The sequence below is a fragment of the Chrysoperla carnea genome, chromosome X (assembly GCF_905475395.1).
Source record: "Chrysoperla carnea chromosome X, inChrCarn1.1, whole genome shotgun sequence".
In the NCBI taxonomy this organism is placed as follows: Eukaryota; Metazoa; Arthropoda; class Insecta; order Neuroptera; family Chrysopidae; genus Chrysoperla; species Chrysoperla carnea.
In genome coordinates this window covers 11,741,449-11,763,791 of record NC_058342.1, presented here as the reverse complement: position 1 = coordinate 11,763,791, position 22,343 = coordinate 11,741,449, and the positions used below count along the sequence as shown (strand labels likewise).

Sequence of the window (22,343 nt, the reverse complement as noted above, 5' to 3'; positions counted from 1 at the left end):
TTGAAACATTGTTTGAAACATTAGGCGGAAATTTTATCATATGTACTATACTTGATTGTCAGTTATGTATGTGTCACATGTTTGTATGTGACAACACTGACTATGCATGGTATTTCAACAATTAACTTAGTCAATTGTTTCGTTTCACTTGTTTTCAAGTCAAAAATAATTCTAATTGCTCTTTTCTGAATTTTAAATATTTTTGAGGCATTTACTGAAGCACCCCAAATTACTATGCCATATGTCATAATTGAAGCAAAATTTGCATAGTAAACTGACAGTAGTAGTATAGTTAACATCTACGATTTTTTCTAACTTTTTTGTATATTCTCCGAAAATTACGAAACAGGTGTTTCGATTCGTAATTTTATGTAGAAAGTTTACTGAAAAATCCGAAATGGCGCTGAAAAAAATTGCAAAAGTTATAAACAATTAAGTAAAAAATAAAATAGGGGGCTCAGTTTTTTTTGAATAACTCAAAAAATATTGAAAATTTTCAAAATCTGAAAAAAGATCCAAAAAGATGAAGAAATTTCCTAAAATAAAATTCCAACTGCCGAAATTGTATCTCCATATTTATAATTTTTACAGAGCCTTGAAAATAGCGCAAAATACGGCAAGTTTGGCTCTCGCGCGCGTTCTGCCTCTGAGACCTACTAACAAAAAAAATTATTTAAACATATAAAATATGAATATTAATAAATAAAAAAATTAATGTAGTTTTGAGATACATGAATAAACAATAATCCGTGGTTTAAAAACTTTTTTCCCAATTTTTCCATTAGTTATGTAATTGTTAACTAACAATTTTTTCTATACAGAATGTTAACATAATTATCTCCGATAATTATTAAATTAAAACCCCAGAATTTTTTTCCCCCCATGAAGTTATTCTTATTAGGCTTACAAATAAATTACCGTTTTTTAAATTTTAAAATTTTGATTTTTCAATTTGTTATTAACATTTGAAAATTAACAAATGAAAAAGAGTAATGAAAAATAATTTTTTTTTTAAATTTTTTAATTGTTTTAATTTTTTATAGTTAAAAGCTACATAAAAATAATTTTTTCAAATTTTTTACAATTGTTGTTTAAAAAATTGTTATAAACAAATACATTGTTTATGAGTAAATCGAAATTTTTTTTTTTTTGCAATATGTTCATTAACACTAATTATGATTTTAAAAAAATTTAAATAATTTTTTCAAATTTTTTACTCATAAACAATGTATTTGTTTATAACAATTTTTTAAAAAACAATTGTAAAAAATTTGAAAAAAATATTTTTATGTAGCTTTTAACTATAAAAATTAAAACAATTAAAAAATTTTAAAAAAATAATAATATTTCTTAATATTAATAATTAGTAGCAAAAAAGATTGTTAATTAACAAACGCATTTTTAAGCAACAAATAAATTGTTTTAACAAATTTTTTTTTTTTTTTTTTTTTTTAAATCATAATTTATGTTAATGAACATATTGCAAAAAAAAAATTTCGATTTACTCATAAACAATGTATTTGTTTATAACAATTTTTTAAACAACAATTGTAAAAAATTTGAAAAAATTATTTTTATGTAGCTTTTAACTATAAAAAATTAAAACAATTAAAAAATTTTTAAAAAAATTTATTTTTCATTACTTTTTTTTATTTGTTAATTTTCAAATGTTAATAACAAATTGAAAAATCAAAATTTTAAAAACTGTAATTTATTTGTAAGCCTAATAAGAATAACTTCACGGAGGGAAAAAAATTCTGGGGTTTTAATTTAATAATTATCGGAGATTTTATGTTAACATTCTGTATAGAAAAAATTGTTAGTTAACAATTACATAACTAATGGAAAAATTGGGAAAAAAATTTTTAAACCACGGATTATTGTTTATTCATGTTTCTCAAAACTACATTAATTTTTTTATTTATTAATATTCATATTTTATATGTTTAAATAATTTTTTTTGTTAGTAGGTCTCAGAGACAGAACGCGATTAATATCTTGTAGACCAGATATTTAAATAAAAATTTATTTATTTAATTAAATTTACAATTCAATTTACACTTGTACAAAATGTTAAGTAACAACAATTAAAAATAAATATTTTAATGAAACAAATTATCTAACAATCCGAACATATGTCAAACGATTGTAATAATAAGTATTATTGAAACAAAGTTATCCGAACCCGAACATACGTCAAAAAGTTTGGATACTAAGTATTTTTGTACATTAGATAGTTTACTTTATATATGCTTTTAAAATACTGCTTAGTAATTAAGGGGTGTGTTTTAAAAAGATCCTTTTTGTATATGATCTTTTGTACATCACTTTAGACCGTCCAGATGTTTTAACATTAACATTATTGTAAGATATTTCTCTTAATATTTAAAGGTCAGTTTTCTGAGAAACTATTTGAGTATAGCAATATTTAAAATAAACTTTCTAAAATAACTCTTCTAATTTATGTTAACTAATAAACAAATGCGTAACATGCACATGTTGCATTATATTATGGTTTTAAGTCTAAAAAAAATATAACTACTAGAGATTATATAATTCGCGCGCGAATTATATATTCCCTATTACTTATATTTTTTTTTACTTAAAACCAAAATATAATGCAACATGTGCATAATACGAAAAGGTTTATTAGTTAACATAAATTAGAAGAGTTATTTTAGAAAGTTTATTTTAAATATTGCTATACTCAAATATTTCTCAGAAAACTGTCCTTTAAATATAACGAGAAAGTTGACCTTTAATAATATTAATGTTAAAACATCTGGACGGTCTAAAGTGATGTACAAAGGATCATATACAAAAAGGATCTTTTAAAATACATCTCTTAAGTACTAAGCAGTATTTTAAAAGCATATATAAAGTAAACTATCTAATGTAAAATAATACTTAGTATCCAAACTTTTTGACGTATGTTCGGGTTCGGATATCTTTGTTTCAATAATACTTATTATTACAATCGTTTGACATACGTTCGGATTGTTAAATAATTCGTTTCATTAAAATATTTATTTTTAATTGTTGTTACTTTAATTTTGTACAAGTGTAAATTAAATTGTAAATTTAATTAAATAAATAAATTTTTATTTAAATATCTGGTCTACAAGATATTAATGGCGCAGCCGATAGGATAATTTGAGAAAAAAATTAATTTCGAAAATTATCGCGTCCATCGTAAATTTGTGTAAATTCTACGAGTGGCTCTTAAGTCTTTGGGACGTATCTACACTCCAAATAAATTTTTAATATCAACCAGAGTACAAAATAAAATTTACTGGATTGGAAGCAACATTGGAACTGGTTAAATCCATTTTCGACGGCATATCGAAGATTTATGGTATTCTTTTTTGGAATTATCTGGAATTTAAACGTAACAATGTGGTTGGTGTTCATATTTCAAATGTAAGTAAATTTTTCTTTGTTGAATATTCGAATACCTACACCTTAATGCCTAAACATCCTACTAAATTTAAAGTAAAGAATAAGCTAAAAATTAGATTATTCAAAAAAAATCTTAGCTCCGATTCAAATACGGACGAAGATTTATCAACAATTATGAAATAAAATATAGCTTAATTATAATTTAGAAAATTCAAATTTAAATAATACTAACAAAATTTTTTAAATATTTTTTTAATAATACCAAATACATAATAACTCAAAATTAAAATTAGAAAATAACAAAGCTAATATGGCTACTAGTATAACAGTAATTGATATATTAAAAAATATGGACACCTACGAAGGTTGTCCAGGAATGTTAAATACATTCATTGAAATGGGAGATTTCGTTCTCCAAGGAGAAAATGCGAACAACTCTTTATTGATTAATTGGTTAAAACAAAAAATAAGAGGACCAGCTCGAAATGCTCTCATTGCATGTGGGACCCCTTCTAACTGGGAAACTATCAAAGAAATATTAATAACACATTTCTCAGACAAACGAACTATAGAATCAATTCTTCATAAATTAAATACTATTTATCAAGGAAATAAACATTTAAAACATTACTATACAGAAGTAGTTGATTTACAAACCGTTTTGTTAAACTCAGTAGATCGAACAAAATCTCAAGAATTCATAAACGGACAAAACGAAGTATACTTGAATATTGTTTTAAAATCCTTTATAGCAGGATTAGATCAAAATTTAGGGTATATCGTGAGATCTAACCGACCAAAAACAATCAAGGAAGCGTATGATATTTGTGTAAATGAAATTTCAATGCAACAGTCTAATCAAGATAGATATAGAATCTCTCGATCAAATGTAAATTTTGAACCGAGGCAAATACAAAATAATTATCCGTATAACAATAGTGTTCTTACACACAATTTTGTAAATGACTATCAAATACCCAACTTTTCAACGAAATGTATGCAATTACGACCAGAACAATCATTTCAAAATAACACATTTAATAATTCGATTCATTACCGCCCCTTACAGTATAATCAACCGACTTGGTATCAAAACCATTTTCCACCCCAACAAAGTCGATTTAAAAGTTCACCAACTTATAGATCACAACTACCAAGTACTGAACCTATGGATATTTCGAGTGGAAATACCAAACAATCATTTAATCAAATTAATAATATTACCGCTTATGATAACGTCGAAAATTCTCGAAGTAACCCATATGACAGTTATCTAAGTGACCAATATTATTTACATGATACTAATGCCTACAACTCTATTTCATTTGATACAACTACTAAAATTCCTGAAAAAGAACAGTCAGAAACTTTAGATGTACCTGTTGATGATCAAAATTTTACAAGGTGGAAAATAAAGTTACTCGGTAATAACTTTAATATAGACCATGAAACTAATGAAACTGTTAAGAGAAAAACTAACGTAGACACAATATCTAGAGTTCAAATAAACAGTTTAAATAGCAATAGTATTGAACATTCAGCCGAAGAAAACCTTAATCGCGATATAAAAGCATCCAAACGAGCATTAAATAACTTTCCACAGCAAATAATAATTAAATTAGGAACAAAATATGAAAGAAAACTAACTAAATTATTTCAAACAAAAAAACGTATTATATTAGCAATACCAAAAATAGATGAATCCACAGCCATTAAAATTTTAAAGACAGAAATTGTTAACGATAAACAAAATGCTATCTATACAGAAGATAAGATTTTCAACGTTATTCAAAACACATATGTAAAATATTTTTCAAAATTAAATATCGTTCGGTGCACTAAATTCTTAGAGGATGTTGAAAAATCTGATGAACAAACAAAACTTATAAAAAACTATCATGAATTATCAATCCATCGTGAGATTGATGAAACACTAACCCATCTTAAAAGGCTATACTATTTTGACAATATGAAGTCAAAAATTCAAAAATATATAAATAATTGCGATATCTGTAAATTAAATAAAAATGAAAGGCATCCACTAAAGATCAAATTGACACAAACACAACAGGCAAACAAACCATTTGAAATTTTACACATAAATTTATTTTATGTAGATAATACAAATATTCTAACTATCGTAGATAAATTTAGTTCATATGGAGAAGCTACGGTTATGAAAGCTAGAAATTCTAAATATGCTCTAGATGCGCTTAAAAATTATTTATCAAGACACGGCATACCTGATCTCATAATTCATGATCCCGGCATGGAATTCGAAGGCAGTGATTTTAAAGATTTTCTGAATCTATATAAAATTAGTACTCACACTACTTGTGCTAAAAACTCAACCGGAAACTCACCAATTGAACGATTTCATTCAACCTTAGTAGAATTAATAACTAAATTTAAAACTACTCATAAAAACCTTACAATAGTCGAGCAATTAGATATGGCTTTATTAACTTATAATAATGCAATGCCACATTCAAGTACCAAGCTTACACCTTTCGAAGTTATAAGAGGATTCCGAGATAATCAGATTTTAAAACCTAACACAAATAATATACATTCTACTTGTGCTAATCAATATACAGAGGAAAAACAAATTATGGAAGATTTAATTACTAAACAGAACAATAAATTAAAGCAAAAATTAGTCCGAAACAAAGACCGAATTGATCTCCCACTTTTGGCAGTAGGTGAAAATGTTTTTGTAACAAAGAATAGACGAAATAAAATAGTACCCAAGTATACAGAAAACAAAGTAATAAATAGTAAACGTAAAACCCTTAAAATTAAAAACGCCCAGAAAGTACAAAAATATCATAAAGCAAAAATTAAAGTGAGAAAAAAAATAATCGATTTGAATTATGTGAAACAACAGATAACGACATATAAAGATATTAGCACTGCTAAAGGACTATTCGTATTGAATTTAAGAAAAAAATAAAATAAATAAATAAATAACAAATCTTACAATCATAATTTTTTAATTCGGTTTCAAGCTAGATATTTTGGTCAACAGCACATAGACAACATAATTACTTGTATTCGAGTAGCTACAGAAAACGTTATTTCTAGACAAATTTTGAGTTATAACGAATTGAAATTAATTAAAATTAGTTAGATAAACATAATATTCTAATCAACTTAGAACATGTATATGAGTTATTAAAATAGAAAGCATTAAATTCAGCTAACTTTACCTTAACGATTATATATCCTATCCCTACAAATTATAGTAAAATAAATCCCGAAACTAATTTAATCCTACATAATCCCAACGAATATTCATTTATAAGAAATAATAATTACAAAAGAATAGAACTAGACTCTACATTTGTTACCCAACACAACTTCATAACAGAAAACTTAATACATGTGAAATGGAAATACTGGAAAATCGTATTGGACACTGCATTTGTTAGCAGACAGAAATGAATATTATATTAGAACTAATTACTAATCATTTTATAATTTTTACAAATACCGGTTTAAATATTAGTTCGTCATGTGGAAAAAACATTACCAATTTTGTTGGTAAACTTCATATTACCCTGAAACAATGTTATATGGATATGAATGGTATACTATATGGAACATTGGAAACTACATATACTAATATCGAAGTGGAACAAATATTATTCAATAAAAATAAACATCTACACCTAGAAAATATAGAAGATTTGGAAAATACAACAGATTTGGAACTGGCATAATTTATATTTTCTAAAGTATGGTCCAAGGATTTTCATAAAACACAAACTGTGCCAATACCTGCAATTTATCGAACTCAATTAGAAATGGTTGGAATATCAATACCAATGCTTTATGTTGATCGAACTACCTTGTAAACAACGGAAGTTCATTCTAAGAAGGGAGGAATTATATATTCCCTATTACTTATATTTTTTTTTACTTAAAACCAAAATATAATGCAACATGTGCATAATACGAAAAGGTTTATTAGTTAACATAAATTAGAAGAGTTATTTTAGAAAGTTTATTTTAAATATTGCTATACTCAAATATTTCTCAGAAAACTGTCCTTTAAATATAACGAGAAAGTTGACCTTTAATAATATTAATGTTAAAACATCTGGACGGTCTAAAGTGATGTACAAAGGATCATATACAAAAAGGATCTTTTAAAATACATCTCTTAAGTACTAAGCAGTATTTTAAAAGCATATATAAAGTAAACTATCTAATGTAAAATAATACTTAGTATCCAAACTTTTTGACGTATGTTCGGGTTCGGATATCTTTGTTTCAATAATACTTATTATTACAATCGTTTGACATACGTTCGGATTGTTAAATAATTCGTTTCATTAAAATATTTATTTTTAATTGTTGTTACTTTAATTTTGTACAAGTGTAAATTAAATTGTAAATTTAATTAAATAAATAAATTTTTATTTAAATATCTGGTCTACAAGATATTAATCGCGAGAGCCAAACTTGCCGTATTTTGCGCTATTTTCAAGGCTCTATAAAAATTATAAATATGGAGATACAATTTCGTCAGTTGGAACTTTATTTTAGGAAATTTCTTCATCTTTTTGGATCTTTTTTCAGATTTTGAAAATTTTCAATATTTTTTGAGTTATTCAAAAAAAACTGAGCCCCCCATTTTATTTTTCACTTAATTGTTTATAACTTTTGCAATTTTTTTCAGCGCCATTTCGGATTTTTCAGTAAACTTTCTACATAAAATTACGAATCGAATGACACCTGTTTCGTAATTTTCGGAGAATATACAAAATGTTAGAAAAAATCGTAGATGTTAACTAGACTAGTAGTGTCTTTTAGTCAACTCTTGATCTTAACGCTCTTAATTGAAAGCACACTCGGCTCAATCTTACACATAAGGTGTCAATATGAGATTTCCAATTCATTCCTGAATCTATTTCAACTCCTAGAAATGTCGTTTTACTTACGAACAGATTATGCGTGCAGGTGACACCACCACCAAAAAACACAATTGCTGTTTTGTTACGATTTAGAAGCAAATCGTTTGTAGGCACCAGCTGTCCATTTATTCCAGTACATTGTTAATGACTTTCATAAGCTCATCGGTATCTTTATGTGAAACAACGATGGTCGTATCATCGGCAAAGAGTGCAACTTTACAAAATAATTTACTAAATAAATTTGGCAAGTCATTAATAAATAGAAGAAACAGCAATGGCCCAAGAATAGACCCTTGCGGGACTTCAGACCTGATTGCACTCCAACTTGACTTGAAAATATTTCCGTTTATGTTTAACTGAACAAATTGAGTTCTATTAGATAAATATGACTCTATAAGTTTATAACATTGGCCACGAATACCATATGCATAAATTTTGGAGAGGAGTGAATTATGATTCACGCGATCGAAGGCTTTAGAAAGATCGAATAATAAAGAGGCTACTTTAAAACCTTCATTAATTTTCGTGAGAATATGATCCGTGACGGCAAAAATTGCATTTGTAGTTCTTGTATTTTCTCGATATCCAAATTGATCGGGTGTCAATATGTTGAACCGAGTTAGAAAATTTGAAATTTTATTAAATATAACTCTCTCTAGAACTTTGCTAAAGATAGGTAAACATGATATAGGACGAAAATTACTGACATCCATGTTATTGGGTTTCTTTTGAAGGGGTACTATTCGTGCTAATTTGCCACGATCAGGAAAGATTCCTTCCCTCAACATACAATTAACAATTTCGACTAAAGGAGCCAAGAAGGTTTTTGAAACCGATTTTAAAACATTACTGGAAATGTCTAAGTAGTCCATGGAGTCTTTGGATTTCATATTTCCAATAATTTGTTCTATGTCACGGGAATCGATTTCATCAATAAAAATAGTTTTTTCAAAATTTTTTATTTCAATTATGTTTTTGGCATTATTATCCTGACCAATAGCAGAGCCCAAATTAATAAAACACTCATTTAAAGTGTCGACCATGGACATAGGGTCGCATATTTCAATATTATTTATACTTACGTGTTTAATGCCCCTAGATATGTTTAAAGTTTCATTTTTTATAATGTTCCATACAACTTTGGGATTGTTATTCGTGTTCTTTAATTTTTTGGTCAAGGAAATTTTCTTGGCCATTGTAATAACTTTCTTGTATATTTTTTTGTACTTTTTGACATAATTTAAGAAATTTTTGTCGTTTTTTTCCGAATATTGAGTACTGCCAAGTTTTGGGACGATTTTATGATACCAGGGGTGATCCATTCAGGTCTGGAATAATTATAAATTCTAACATTTGAGGAAGGACATGTCAAATCACAGTAGTACACGAAGGTATTTAAAAAACTATTAAATTTGTTATTAATATCTTTACTCTCAAAGACTAGCTCCCATTTTTCCGTCTCCAAATGCCGGTTGAGTTTAACAAAATTTTCCTGAGTTATATGACGCTTTTGAATTATTTTACATTTCTTAGATTGTGGTTTCAAAGCACTAAATAGCAGAGCAATGCCATCATGATCGGAAAATGCGCAGTCTTCCACATAAGCACAGAAGTTTGGTAAATTAACGAAAAAATTATCTAACAAGATGGAAGCGCTTGTAGTCATTCTTGTTGGCTTATCAGTAATTGCCAATTTACTGTCAAAGGTTGTTAACAAATTAACGAATGTCTTCACCTTCTCATCCTGAATATCTATTTGATTTATATTAAAATCACCACAAACCACAAAGTGTTTTTTTCACTTTTAATAATATTAAGGCATTGTTCCAATCTACTAAAAAACGTTTCAATATTACCACTAGGTGGTCTATAAATACAAACTAGTACAATTGACTTATCGTCAATAGAAGCTTCGATAGCTGCGCATTCAAAAACTTTTTCAATGCTTAAATTATTCAGATTCTCTTTTATTTTTCCAACAAAGTTGTTCGCAGTTAAAATTAAACACCCGCCATTCTTAAAATCCTTTCTACAAAAGTATGATATGGGAGCATAATTCTTAATCTGATAAAAACTCAATTCATCCTCATTTAGCCAGTGTTCTGTTAAGCAGACAAAACTGGGTTGTATAGTGAACTTATTCGCAACAAATTCCTCTAAGTGAAGATGATTGGCTCTCAAACTACGAATATTTACGTGCAAAATAGATCTTGATAGCAAGTTGGGATTTACTACTTGGGAACTTTTAGAAGCTTGTCTAGTGTGTTTTTTAATTTATTCGTTTTTATTCTTTTAAAAACCGGAACAGTTTTTGTGCAACCAGTTGTCGAAGGAAACTGGGGTATATGTTTGTCAGGAATTTTCAGAGGGAGTATACGATCGTCGTTCAATTCCTGTGTAATGTATTTTCTAATAGTTCGTACTAACCGACGTGTACCAATATAGTTAATATCTTTACTATTTTTGTGGAAGTCAGTATTTAAAATCAAAAGTTTGTTAGTGTATAAAGTTAAAGTATCGGTGCATCTAAATAATTCATTTTCCATAAACTGATTAATATTGAAAATCATATCATTGAATTCGTTTATGTCTTTTCTAAAAGGCAGTATGGACAGAATAAGATTTGTATTTTTCGTGATATTCAATAGTTCGAGTAAATTTTTTTTCAAGTATTTAATACCAATGTCGTTTTCATTGTTTGAAGCCACATGGTATGAGCTAAGCATAACAATTATGTGATCCGATTTCGAAAAACTATTTACTTGTTCTTTTACGGCTTTAATAATATTTTCATGAGTATCATGACTTTTAATTAAAGCGGAAACCAAAAAGTTGTGAGGCAACAATAATCTCAAACAAATAGACATTTAATACACGCGGGGTAATATTTGAAGATGATAACCCACTACTGACGCTGGCAAACTTACTTTTTTTGCTCTTTTCAAAGATATTTTCGATTTTTTAATTAATTTTATTTTGTTATTTTTTTGTTCTATATTATGAATATTGACTGAGCTAGAGCCACTTTCTTTATTATCAACCTGGTAAGATACTTGTAGTGGTTTCGTTTCAACACTTTTCGAATGAATGCTGTCGTTAGAAACATCAAACTGAGGGCACACATCAATTACATTGTTTACTATATTTATTTCAGTTTGCATGAATGAGTCTACCATTTCCAATTCCCTGATCTCAGATTGCGTAGCAGCACAAATTCTCTGAATTTCCTCCGTTTGGGAACCTACACTACTTACAGTTACTTTACTATTTAAATACAAATCAAGTTTTTTATCTAAAAATTCAATAGTTGAATTTTTCTCTTTTATTATGGCTTCTAAGTTCATTTTTTCTGTTCACACTCTTTATTAGAATTTTGCACCTGAACTAATTTATTTCGAAGATCCATTACAACTTTTTTCGATATCTGGCGTAATTTTCAAAACATCGAAAATTGAAAATTATGTTTAATGATTCAGCTTTCGAAAACCAACACACGCATCGAAAAATTTTATTCTTTTTTTTCGCCTACATTCATGACGTTATAACAAAATTCATCATCAAAGTTGAAAATAAGATAAAAATAATTTTAATTCTAAATCTACCCTACTCTTACATCCCTTATATGGACGGAGACACTTGGTTTTTTTCTTTTCTATGCCATTGCTGATATGTTTCCTTCCTATTAAAAAGTTTTTTTTTTTAATTTGTGTCGTTTTTTGAGATTCTTCCATAAGAGCCAATGTATTTTACATCAATTTTCAATTAATTTTTCTAAAAATTTTGCACGGATACCTCCTATGGTGAAATTTTATCCACATATTCTTTGAGTAAAAGTCTACCTATACAAAAATTTTGAGCCTTTAAACCAAACATTATTGTCATACCCATACATCTTTAAAATTTATATTTTCAATTAATAAAACAATTTTACTTAACATTTTATAATTATTATGAATAATTTATTTATATTAATAATTGACGCGAAATATTATAAAACTGGCGCTATTCGATTTTGATCCCATTACTAACGCACTAAGGGTACTTCACCTCTAAAACGCCACGCCAGTGCTTGCAGTACAAAAAAGGCGGTGATTCATGACCTAATTTGCTTAGAGCACTGCGGCAGTGCACTGGTAGTCTATATCGGAACGATTTTATCTCCAGTAAGAGCACTGAGCAGTGCTCGCAGTGTATATCGGAACGCAGCCTATATTATTTATCTATAATGACCAACACATACAATTTTGAACATTTTTCCATTAATGTTGTCGCCATAAGTATGAGTTGGTTACCTGTAATTAAGTACTAAGTACTATGGGGCTTATTTGGTGGCTATTTACCCGACTGAGCAACGCAATGGAGTGCTAATGTGTTTATCAGTCAATTTCTGTTCCTATGTGGTACACTAGAGGCCCAAAGGGAAAAAGAAAAAAAAGGATATCGGCGAACTATATCAAGTGGGGTATCATGCTTCTAGAGTCAGCGGATTCGGATGTGCGTTGATCGATCAGCCAGCTTCCATTGCTATGTATATAGATTAGGACAATTTGAAGAGAATCATATAAAAAATTGAGGTGGAATACTTGTTTGTACGCATGCGCCGATTCGTACTGTACTAAATAACTTTCTGTACATTTTACAATAAAAAAATTTCATACCTGGCAAGCAAATAAAATAACTGTTGTTAGGCCCATCCACGAATGTAACGAATACAAATTTGGTTTTGGTGGTGTTGAATAATTATGGTTATCGAAAACAGCTTTCAATGCAATAACAGCCAATAAAAATACAATTCCATGTAATGCAGCATGTAGAATTTTTAATTGACGTTTACGTTTTTCACGGAATATTCTGTATATTAAAATTGCTGAAAAAAGTAAAATTTTATTGAATTAAATATTTTTATAAAATATCAAATATGCATTACAAGGTGTCTTTTTATACCATGCATATATGTAATATGCAAAGTATACAAAGTTTAGTCCCAAGTTTGTAACGATTAAAAATATGGATGTCAACACGATAACACAAAAACGAAAAAAAATATTAAGGTAAAATTTTTCAACATAGGGTCTTGGGTCCGTAGGACCCATCTTGTAAACTGTTAGATAGAACAAAAGTTTAAATGTAAAAAATATTCCTTATAAAAAATAACCAACTTTTGTTTGAAACATTTTTTCGTACCATCATTGTTTACCCGTAAGGGCGCAAATTAGGCGTAAATTTTAGTATGGGACTATCAGTTATATATGTGTGACATGTATGTATGTGTAATGTGAAAGAGTAATCAACACTGTCTATGCATGGTATTTCAACAGTAAACTCAGTCAATTGTTTGTTTTCACTTGTTTAAGTTGACATATGCTTGAAACTCGATAAAAAAATTTAATTGAGCAAAATGTTTCAAAAGAAAAATGTTTCTTCAAAGGCACACATCTTCTACCGGAATCGAATTCGATCTAAGTTTTCAGGTTCAATTAAAACCTCACTCTGATTTATACTTGAGAAACATTAAATGAACGTTTAAAATTAGAAAGTTGTCCTTTATAAACACGCAAAAATTTTTTGATTTAAACATATTTTTGTAAACCGAATAGTTTAGACAGTAATTGATACCAAAAATCTAGCTTTTTGTGTGGTTGTTCAATTTCAATTTGAACAAATATGTTCTTTATAGAAAAACAAACCACTTTTATTGGATTTATGGGAAAATTTTTTTGAATAGTGTCTAAATTTCGTAAAAACATGTATACAAAATAAGAATTTTGATACGAGAAAACAATTTTGGGTAAAACTTTTCAATATAGGAATACTAACAAAAATTCCAGAAAATACTTGCGAAATTTTCCAAAATTTTTGAGTGTTTTTTCTAGAATTTTTTGCTCATTCAATCAAATGAAAAAAAAAAAAAAAAACCATCTTGTAAACTGTTAGAGATAGAACACACACAACTTAAAATGTAAAAGTTGTATCTTAAAATAAACAATTTTTGATTTTGTTTGAAACTTTTTTCTAAACATCCCTTTTTACCCGCGAGGGCATCTCCAAAATACTTCCAAAAATTTCGAAATTTTCGAAAGTATTTTCTACAATTTTTTTTGTTTTTCTAGAATGTTTTACAAAACCACTAATTGAAGTTAACCTGAAAATTTTCAATACACTTTTTTATATTTTTGGAGAAAATGAACTCCAAAGTTTTTTCTTAAGTTGCGCCCTCACGAGTAAATAGTGATGTTTACGAAAGAATGATTCAAATAAAAAATCTTTTATAAGGAATAACTTTTGCATTTCATTTAAAATTGCCATATCTCGGTCAATTTTGAAGCTAGAAAGTCAAAAAAAAAGAAAACAAAAAAGTGCACATTAAATTAAATTAAATCAACTAGAACTTTAACATAGTTTTCTTTTTAATTGGTAAATAACTGATTAAAAATTCCAACTAATTTTAATGCCCGCGACATTGGTTGAAATCGTAAAAAAATCAGATAACTTTTAACAGATTTGCCATCTTTAAAAAGGTCAAATTACTAAAGTAACTCGAAATTTAAGATATTTTTATTAATTATCTCAAAATGAAAAGACCTTTTTGCAAATTAAGACTTTTGGTGACTTATAAGTGTCAAAATGTTTAATTTGTTACCACTTCCCCTGTTTTAGCGCACATCAGTAGACCCCCTGAATAAATAAAAGCATTTTTTGAAAATTTAAAATTTTTGTATATTTTGTTTTCTTTTTATGTATATTTTGTATTATTCTGGTTCTATGTACAGGTGCTTGCACCTCTATAGAATGATTACTGGAAGTAAAATAAATTATTATTATTATATAATTATACCGTTATACATGTATTTCTTCAGCAGTTAGAGTTTTTTAAACATGTAAATTACCAATATGTACATTAAAAAAATGCATTATTTGATTTTATGGGAATATACCATAATTTTTCAAAAAGTTTTTTTTTCTTTTCGGAATAATCATATTTGTAATTTAATCGGTGACAAAATTACAAAATATGAACTTGAAGCAAAAAGCTCCACTTAGTTTCATAAATGAAAATTACAAATGAAGGCATTAAAAATCGTAACAAATTTCAATTTGAAAATATTACCAAAATAACAACCCTATTTATCTCTGCGGTCGCTATAACCTAGTTGTTAAAAAGCGACCTTAAATAAAAATTAAAAAAACCCTATTTTATATTAAAAATTTTGTATTGGTTATTGATATCTGGTAAGTACAAGTATTGCCATCTGGTAGTCTTTCCTTTCTAAATTGGAACTACCGACGAACGGTCAGCTGTTATTACGATTATTTTTATTTTTGTACGTTTTTTTTTCTAACAAAAAAATTCAGTAAAACGATGAAAAATACGGAAGACACTTTGGATACACGATTCCCTCCAAAAGAAAATAGAAGTAAAAGACTATGAGAAACACAGATGTTCGGTTTTAAAGATTTCTCAAAAAAAATGTTTCTTATGTGAAAATGAAATTACAAAATTTTTTGGAGTAGAGGAAAAAATCGACTGTAGAAAAATGTTACAGCTTTGAAGATCAAGAAAAAAATTACAGAATATATGCAAATTTGTTCTTTGCACTTTAGAAGATCAGATTATTTCTTATCAGGTTACTTACTATTATACTTATTTTTCAGCTTAAAAACTAATATATTATTTTGAAAGTAAATGAAAATATTAAGTAATTTGTTATGCAGATTTAGATTCTATAAACGCGTAAGAAGTTTGAAAAAAATGAACTTCCTTTTTGCAATCTACCTGGTAATGATAAAAAAACAGTATCAATGGATATTAATTATAATGATAGAGAGGCAAGAAGATTACAACGAGAAAAGAGTAGAAATGAAGTGATTGCAGCTAATCAATCTGCTCAAATCAAAACCGGATACTTCAACTAATCCAACTACTATTGATTTTACTGATGAATTTAATGGTCATACAAATTTTAATTTTTAGGATCACGAACTTTTAAAGGAAAATACTGAAACATTATAAACAAAATTCATCGATATTAGCATTCAGGCCAAAATACATTAATCGGAATCGCAAAATTTGAAATATTAAATACAATTATAAATGTTGTTAAAGATGGATTTCTAAAATATGAATCCGATAGAATGCATCTACGGAGTAAAATTATGATGACTTTTATAAAATTAAAACACAATTTATTATATGCAATCCTAACCGTATTATTCAAATGTTCTTCAGAGTCACAGAAAAAGAAGATTAATTAGACTAAAGAAATTGTTAATAAATGATTATTTGTATAATTTTAATGTAATTCTATATGTGAATTAAATAAATGAAAAAATTTTTCTTTAAACCAATTTTATTCATGTTGCTCGTTTTTACATGCATAATGTAACATTTCGTTAAAAAATAACAATGTCAGAGACTCGAATAAATTTTTTTACAAATTCTTCATCAAAGTCAATACTAATAATTTTTATGCTTTTATAAACAGAGGAATATTTGATGATTAATCAATGTTTATACTAAATAATAAAAATAATTGTTCTTGAAACAATTATTGTCCCGTACTATTTAGTACGAATTATTTCGCTAGATGGCATGTTTGCAATTTCCAGTTAACAATAATATCAAGCACTTATCACTTTTCCATTTTTTAAAAACTGTATAACTGAGATTATCGTTAAAACTTTTTTTGTGTTGCCATAAAAAAAAAAAAAAATTCGATAGATTTATAAAATTATAAGAACCAACACCATCTAAACGTGAAACAAAGGACTAGGAAATATTCTCTTTCTGATGGTAATGCAGAAGTCTAGAATCGTATTATTTCATTAATATGTTGTTTGTGTTGCATAAACAAATTACAATATGGACTAAAATACCAAGTTTCGATCAATTGGAAATGAAAAAGAATTTGCTTGTAATAATAATAATAATCATCATAACCATAAAAATAATAATAATCATAACAAAATTTAAATCAGCAATTTCCAATTGGTTCCAATTCATGATACGGATCGAATTGGAAATTGCACATTGGGTTCTGTTGGATTTAATTGGAATTTCGTTGGAATGAATTGGAAATTTTGAATTTGAATTGTGTTGGATTTTTTTATCAGGGATGATCTTTAATTTATTATCAAATTCATCCAATTTTCACTCCCCCCTTTTTAGCTTACATAAGTAGATCCCCGAAATAAAAAATACCATTTTTTTTTTTGAAAATTAAGACTTTTAATGACGTATAAGGGAGTTTTTGGGGTCGTTTAATTTGTTGCTTTCCCCCTCTTTAATGAAAATTTTTTTGAAAATTTGAACCTTTTCAAATCTTGTAAGGGAGCTTTTAAAGTCGCTGATCTCGTTTTTATGATTAAATTGACTCAATTTTCACCTCCCCTTCCCTTTTAACTTACATAAGTAGACCCCCCCAAATAAATTAACTAAAAGAGGAAGGGGGATGAAAATTAAATCAATTTTATCATAAATTCGAGATCAGCCAATTTAAAATTCCTTTACATGCCTTAAAAAGGGTGATATTAAAAAAATGGTTTTATTTATTTAGAGGGTCTACCTATGTTGGCTAAAAGAGGGAGAAGGGTAACAAATTGAACAATTTGACTGAAATTGTGGCTGATTCGAATAAGCGACTCCAAAAACCCCTAACACGTCATTAAAAGTCTTAATTTGTGAAAAAAGTCTTTTTCATTTTCAGAGTCTTTCAGATCCCCGAAAGGGTGGGGTGGTGCATAAAAGAGTTTATTAATAAAAATATCTTTCGGGTTTCTTTAGCATTTTGACGTTTTTAAAATCTTTTAAAAGTTATGTGATTTACTTTACGATATAAAACCCCTTCAACCCAATGGCGCGGGGGTAAGTTTAGCTTTAAACCATATACTTTTTTAAAGATAATTCTAGGTTCGTTTATTGTACTAAAACTAATATTTTAAAGCTTTATTAATAATACGAGTGGTTCGCCTCACAGCTTTCACGTGGAACTATAACTGTACAAAATCTTGGTCAGTGCGTCATATCTTATATAAACATCTCCTTTGTAGGAATCGCTTTATCGATCATGATCGAAATTCGAGCGAAGTTCACACTCCGACTCGCATTTGGCCGATTTTCGGTTGTCATTGTTCACAACGTTTTTTGAGGGTTAAATCCGCGCCTACTCATGAATGTTTTTTCAATAAAATCGTACATTTTTAGGCCTATGTGCCAAATTTCTAAAGGACTATTTGTGATAAATTGAAAAATTTAGTGATGTTTAAATTCAAATTAAGCAAGTGAAAACAAACAATTGACTGAGTTAATTGTTGGAATACCCTGCATAGAAAGTGTTAGATCTCATAGCTTGCATTATTATTAATAAATTAGAAAAAGATAAAAAACCAACATAATTATAGCACGTATCGGCCGTAATTTGTTTTTTTTTCGAAAATTTTCGAAAGTAATTTCTAGAATTTTACGAAAATTTTTTGCAACACTACTAGTTGAAGCTACCTACAAGTTTTCAACTCACTATTTTTATAGTTTTGGAGAAAATGAACATCAAGTTTTGTTCTAATTTGCGCTATCACGAAAAATAAGAAATTTACGAAAAAATGTTTCAAACAGCAGTTGGTAATTTTTTATGTGGAACAAATTTTGAATTTAAACTTTGGGTTACAAGCTTTACAAGATTTGATTTGCATTCTATGGATCCTATGCTGCTCATTTGAGAACTGAAACTCACTTTTTACACCCTGAGCACGCTATAAAATTTATCCAACTCGACTTATCTTTTAGTCTTTGAGTTTCGGGCAAACGGAAATGGACTAATTAGTTGACTTCATGAACACTTATACCAAAATTTTGCTCGTAAAATCAATATTTCTAAGCGTTACAAATTTTGCACTAACATTAGTATACCTTGATATATATTTCATATACACAGGGTATAAAAAGTGTTACACAAAGACTGTGTTACAGACATTTCAATGAGGCCAAGTACACCCCACCGTGACCGGGTAAGACAACAAAAACTTTAAGCGCGTTTATTAACTCGAAGACCAAAGCTAAGGAGCATATCGGTTTTATTGACTTTTAAGTGTTATAAACGGCCGCCATATTATATATGTAAACGGATTAAAAAAAAATTTCCGATTTTTGTGAACCTATTACTTAAACAAGTGAAAACAAACAATTGACTGAGTTAATTGTTGAAATACCATGTATAGACAGTGTTGATTATGTGTGTTTTTTTACGTCATGTAAGTAAAGACAGATAGCTGCTCTATATAATTTGCGCTGGATTTACGCTCTCAAGGGTTTATGTTTTATTAGGAACATTTTGTACATTTAAACTTTTGTTCCATCTCTAACGATTTAAAAGACCCACGGACCCAAGACCCAGTTGACCTATGTTGCTGATTTACGAACTCGACCTCACTTTTTACGTCCTGAGCACACTATAAGAGCTTCAGCTTGATATTTTTTTCATTTTTGAGTTATGGTGTCGACAAGCAGACGGACAGACACCGAAAATGGACTAATTAGGTGATTTAATGAACACCTATACCAAAATTTTATTCGTAGCATCAATATTTTTAAGCGTTACAAACTTGTGACTAAACTCAGTATACCTTGATATATTTGATATATATATATATGGTATAAAATAATTATCCGAATTTGATGAAAAGTGTTTAAAATCTTCACATGAAAGCAATCAAATTGGAGAAAACTTCTCAATCAAATCGAGTGTTTTCATGTTCAGATTATACGTATGCCAAATTTCATGACATTCGGATAATTTTTAAACCCTGTTTATATGAAATATACAGGGTGTCTAGTTAAGTTGGCAACATATGAAAAACTTTTTTATTATAAGTTTTACGAAAAAAATTTATTTTAAATAAAAAGCTCTGCTTTCAAAAATATTAACATTCAGCTATTCACTTTTTACATCGAATATACAGGGTGACTAAATGGAGAAATTTTGATAGGAATGTTAATGGTCGTTTATAAATGTAGACCATTTTAACCATCCTACATATCTTGGGAGTGATTTCTTGAACCGTTTCCCTTTTTATCTGTTATAAATGGTCTACATTTATAAACGATCATTAACATTCCTATCGAACTTTCTCAATTTGTGGTTATCCTGTATATTCGATGTCAAAAGTGAATAGCTGAATGTTAACATTTTTGAAAGCAGAGCTTTTTATATAGAATAAATTTTGTTCGTAAGCCTTGTAATAAAAAAGTTTACCATAAGTTGCTAGCTTAGCTAGACATCCTGTATATTAAGGTATATTAATTTTAGTCCTAAGCTCGTAACGCTTAGAAATATTGATGCAATGAACAAAATTTTGGTATAGGGGTTCATAAAATCAACGAATTAGTCTGTCCGTGAGCACGATAACTCGAAAACGAAAAGAGATATCGAACTACAATTTTTATATCGTGCTGATGCTTTGTAAACCGTAAGAGATAGAACTAAATTCCATATGTAAAAAATTTTCCTTATGAAAAAATAAACAATAGGGTATTCCACTATTTTCGAAAAAGTACTTCAAAATGTTGATTTTGCTAATAATAAGCCACCAAAAATTTATTTTGGAAAAATACACACGCTTTCTTGCCAAAAACTTAAATAAAATTTTAAACCTTTTTTTAAAAGTCAAAAACGCGAGTATCCAATTTGATGGAGTAATATGGGTATCACTATACGAAATTACACAAATAAGTTTGACAGATATATTCATAGACATCTGAACTAACTGATAGTCTGTGACTCATACCGCTATGAAATCACAGCAGGGCTTACCCGCGTTTTAGGTCACGTGATATACAGTTTAAAAATGACGATTTTTAATTTTAATATTTTAAAACAAAAATGTGCTTTTATGACTCGAAATCAAAATATTTAAGTATATTTTATCATAAATTTTAACTTTATTCAAATTTCATGATTTATTTTTGACTAACGATAATACACTATTTTTGTCCGAAACTTTTTATCGTAAATATTGTTTACTCGTGAGGTAGCTTTGAGCAAAATTTCGGTGTCTTTTTTCTCCAAAACTATAAAAGATAAAATGTGGAAAATTTTTAGGTAGCTTCAAATAGTCAATCTTGTGAAAAATTTAAAAAAACTAAAAAAATGTCATGAATTTTCTTTGAAATTTTCAAAAATAGAACAAGTAGAAGGTCGCCATAAATGGGTTGGCATTTAAAATTTATTAAAAATAATGCAAGCTCTGATATTCAACATTGTCGGTGCATGGTATTTCAACAATTTACTTAGTCAATTAATTATTTTCACTCCTTTTTTTTAGTTATAGGCTTGTAAAAATTGTAAAACCATTAAAGTTCGTCGGCATAACACTTTTAAGTGAAAAAATGAGAAAATAATTGTAAATCGTCAAAGCTTTGTCAAAAAATAAAAATTTTTAAACTATTACGGGTAACGTTAGCGACATTTATGAAGATATTGATACATGTTTTTTTCTTCCAATAAGATATGTCACAATGACTTGAATTTCAGTATGTAGTGGTATTTATATTCAATTTGATTCCTAGGATAAAAACCGCCTTTTCCTACATTTTTATGACAGGAGCTATTAAGCATAACGCGGCATACATAAATTACTAGATTGATACACGCCCGCTTACCTGGGCTTAAAAGTAAAAACCACCGCTTTACAGCCTGCACCCTCTCTTGAAATACACAGTTTTTAATTTTTTTTTAATGTAAAATAGTCATAATTCAATGAGTATATCAGAATCGTTGGCCATCATTTATTTGACATTTACTATTTAAAATTTTTACAAAATTCTTTAATTTATGGTTCAAAATGATGATCATAGATCAGTTCCATTTATAATCATCATTTTGAACCATAAATTAAAGATTTCTGTAAAAATTTAAAAAATGGTAAATGTCAGAATAAATTTAATTAATTTATTTTTTTTAAATATATCTTTAAAAATTATAGCTCATGTGTTATTCTGATGTATGAGATGTATTGCTGTATACTTTCATTAAA

The 22,343-nt window shown here is 27.9% G+C and overlaps 1 protein-coding gene across 1 annotated transcript in view; it reads right to left on the bottom strand.

Moving 5' to 3' along the window:
• Positions 1–22,343, bottom strand: part of LOC123302380 (lysosomal membrane ascorbate-dependent ferrireductase CYB561A3-like) — a 35,284-nt gene that overhangs the window by 10,337 nt on the left and 2,604 nt on the right. Inside the window, exon 3 of the mRNA XM_044885298.1 lies at positions 12,977–13,185. Coding sequence (XP_044741233.1) covers positions 12,977–13,185 — 209 coding nt within the window. The remainder of the gene's footprint in view (positions 1–12,976; positions 13,186–22,343) is intronic.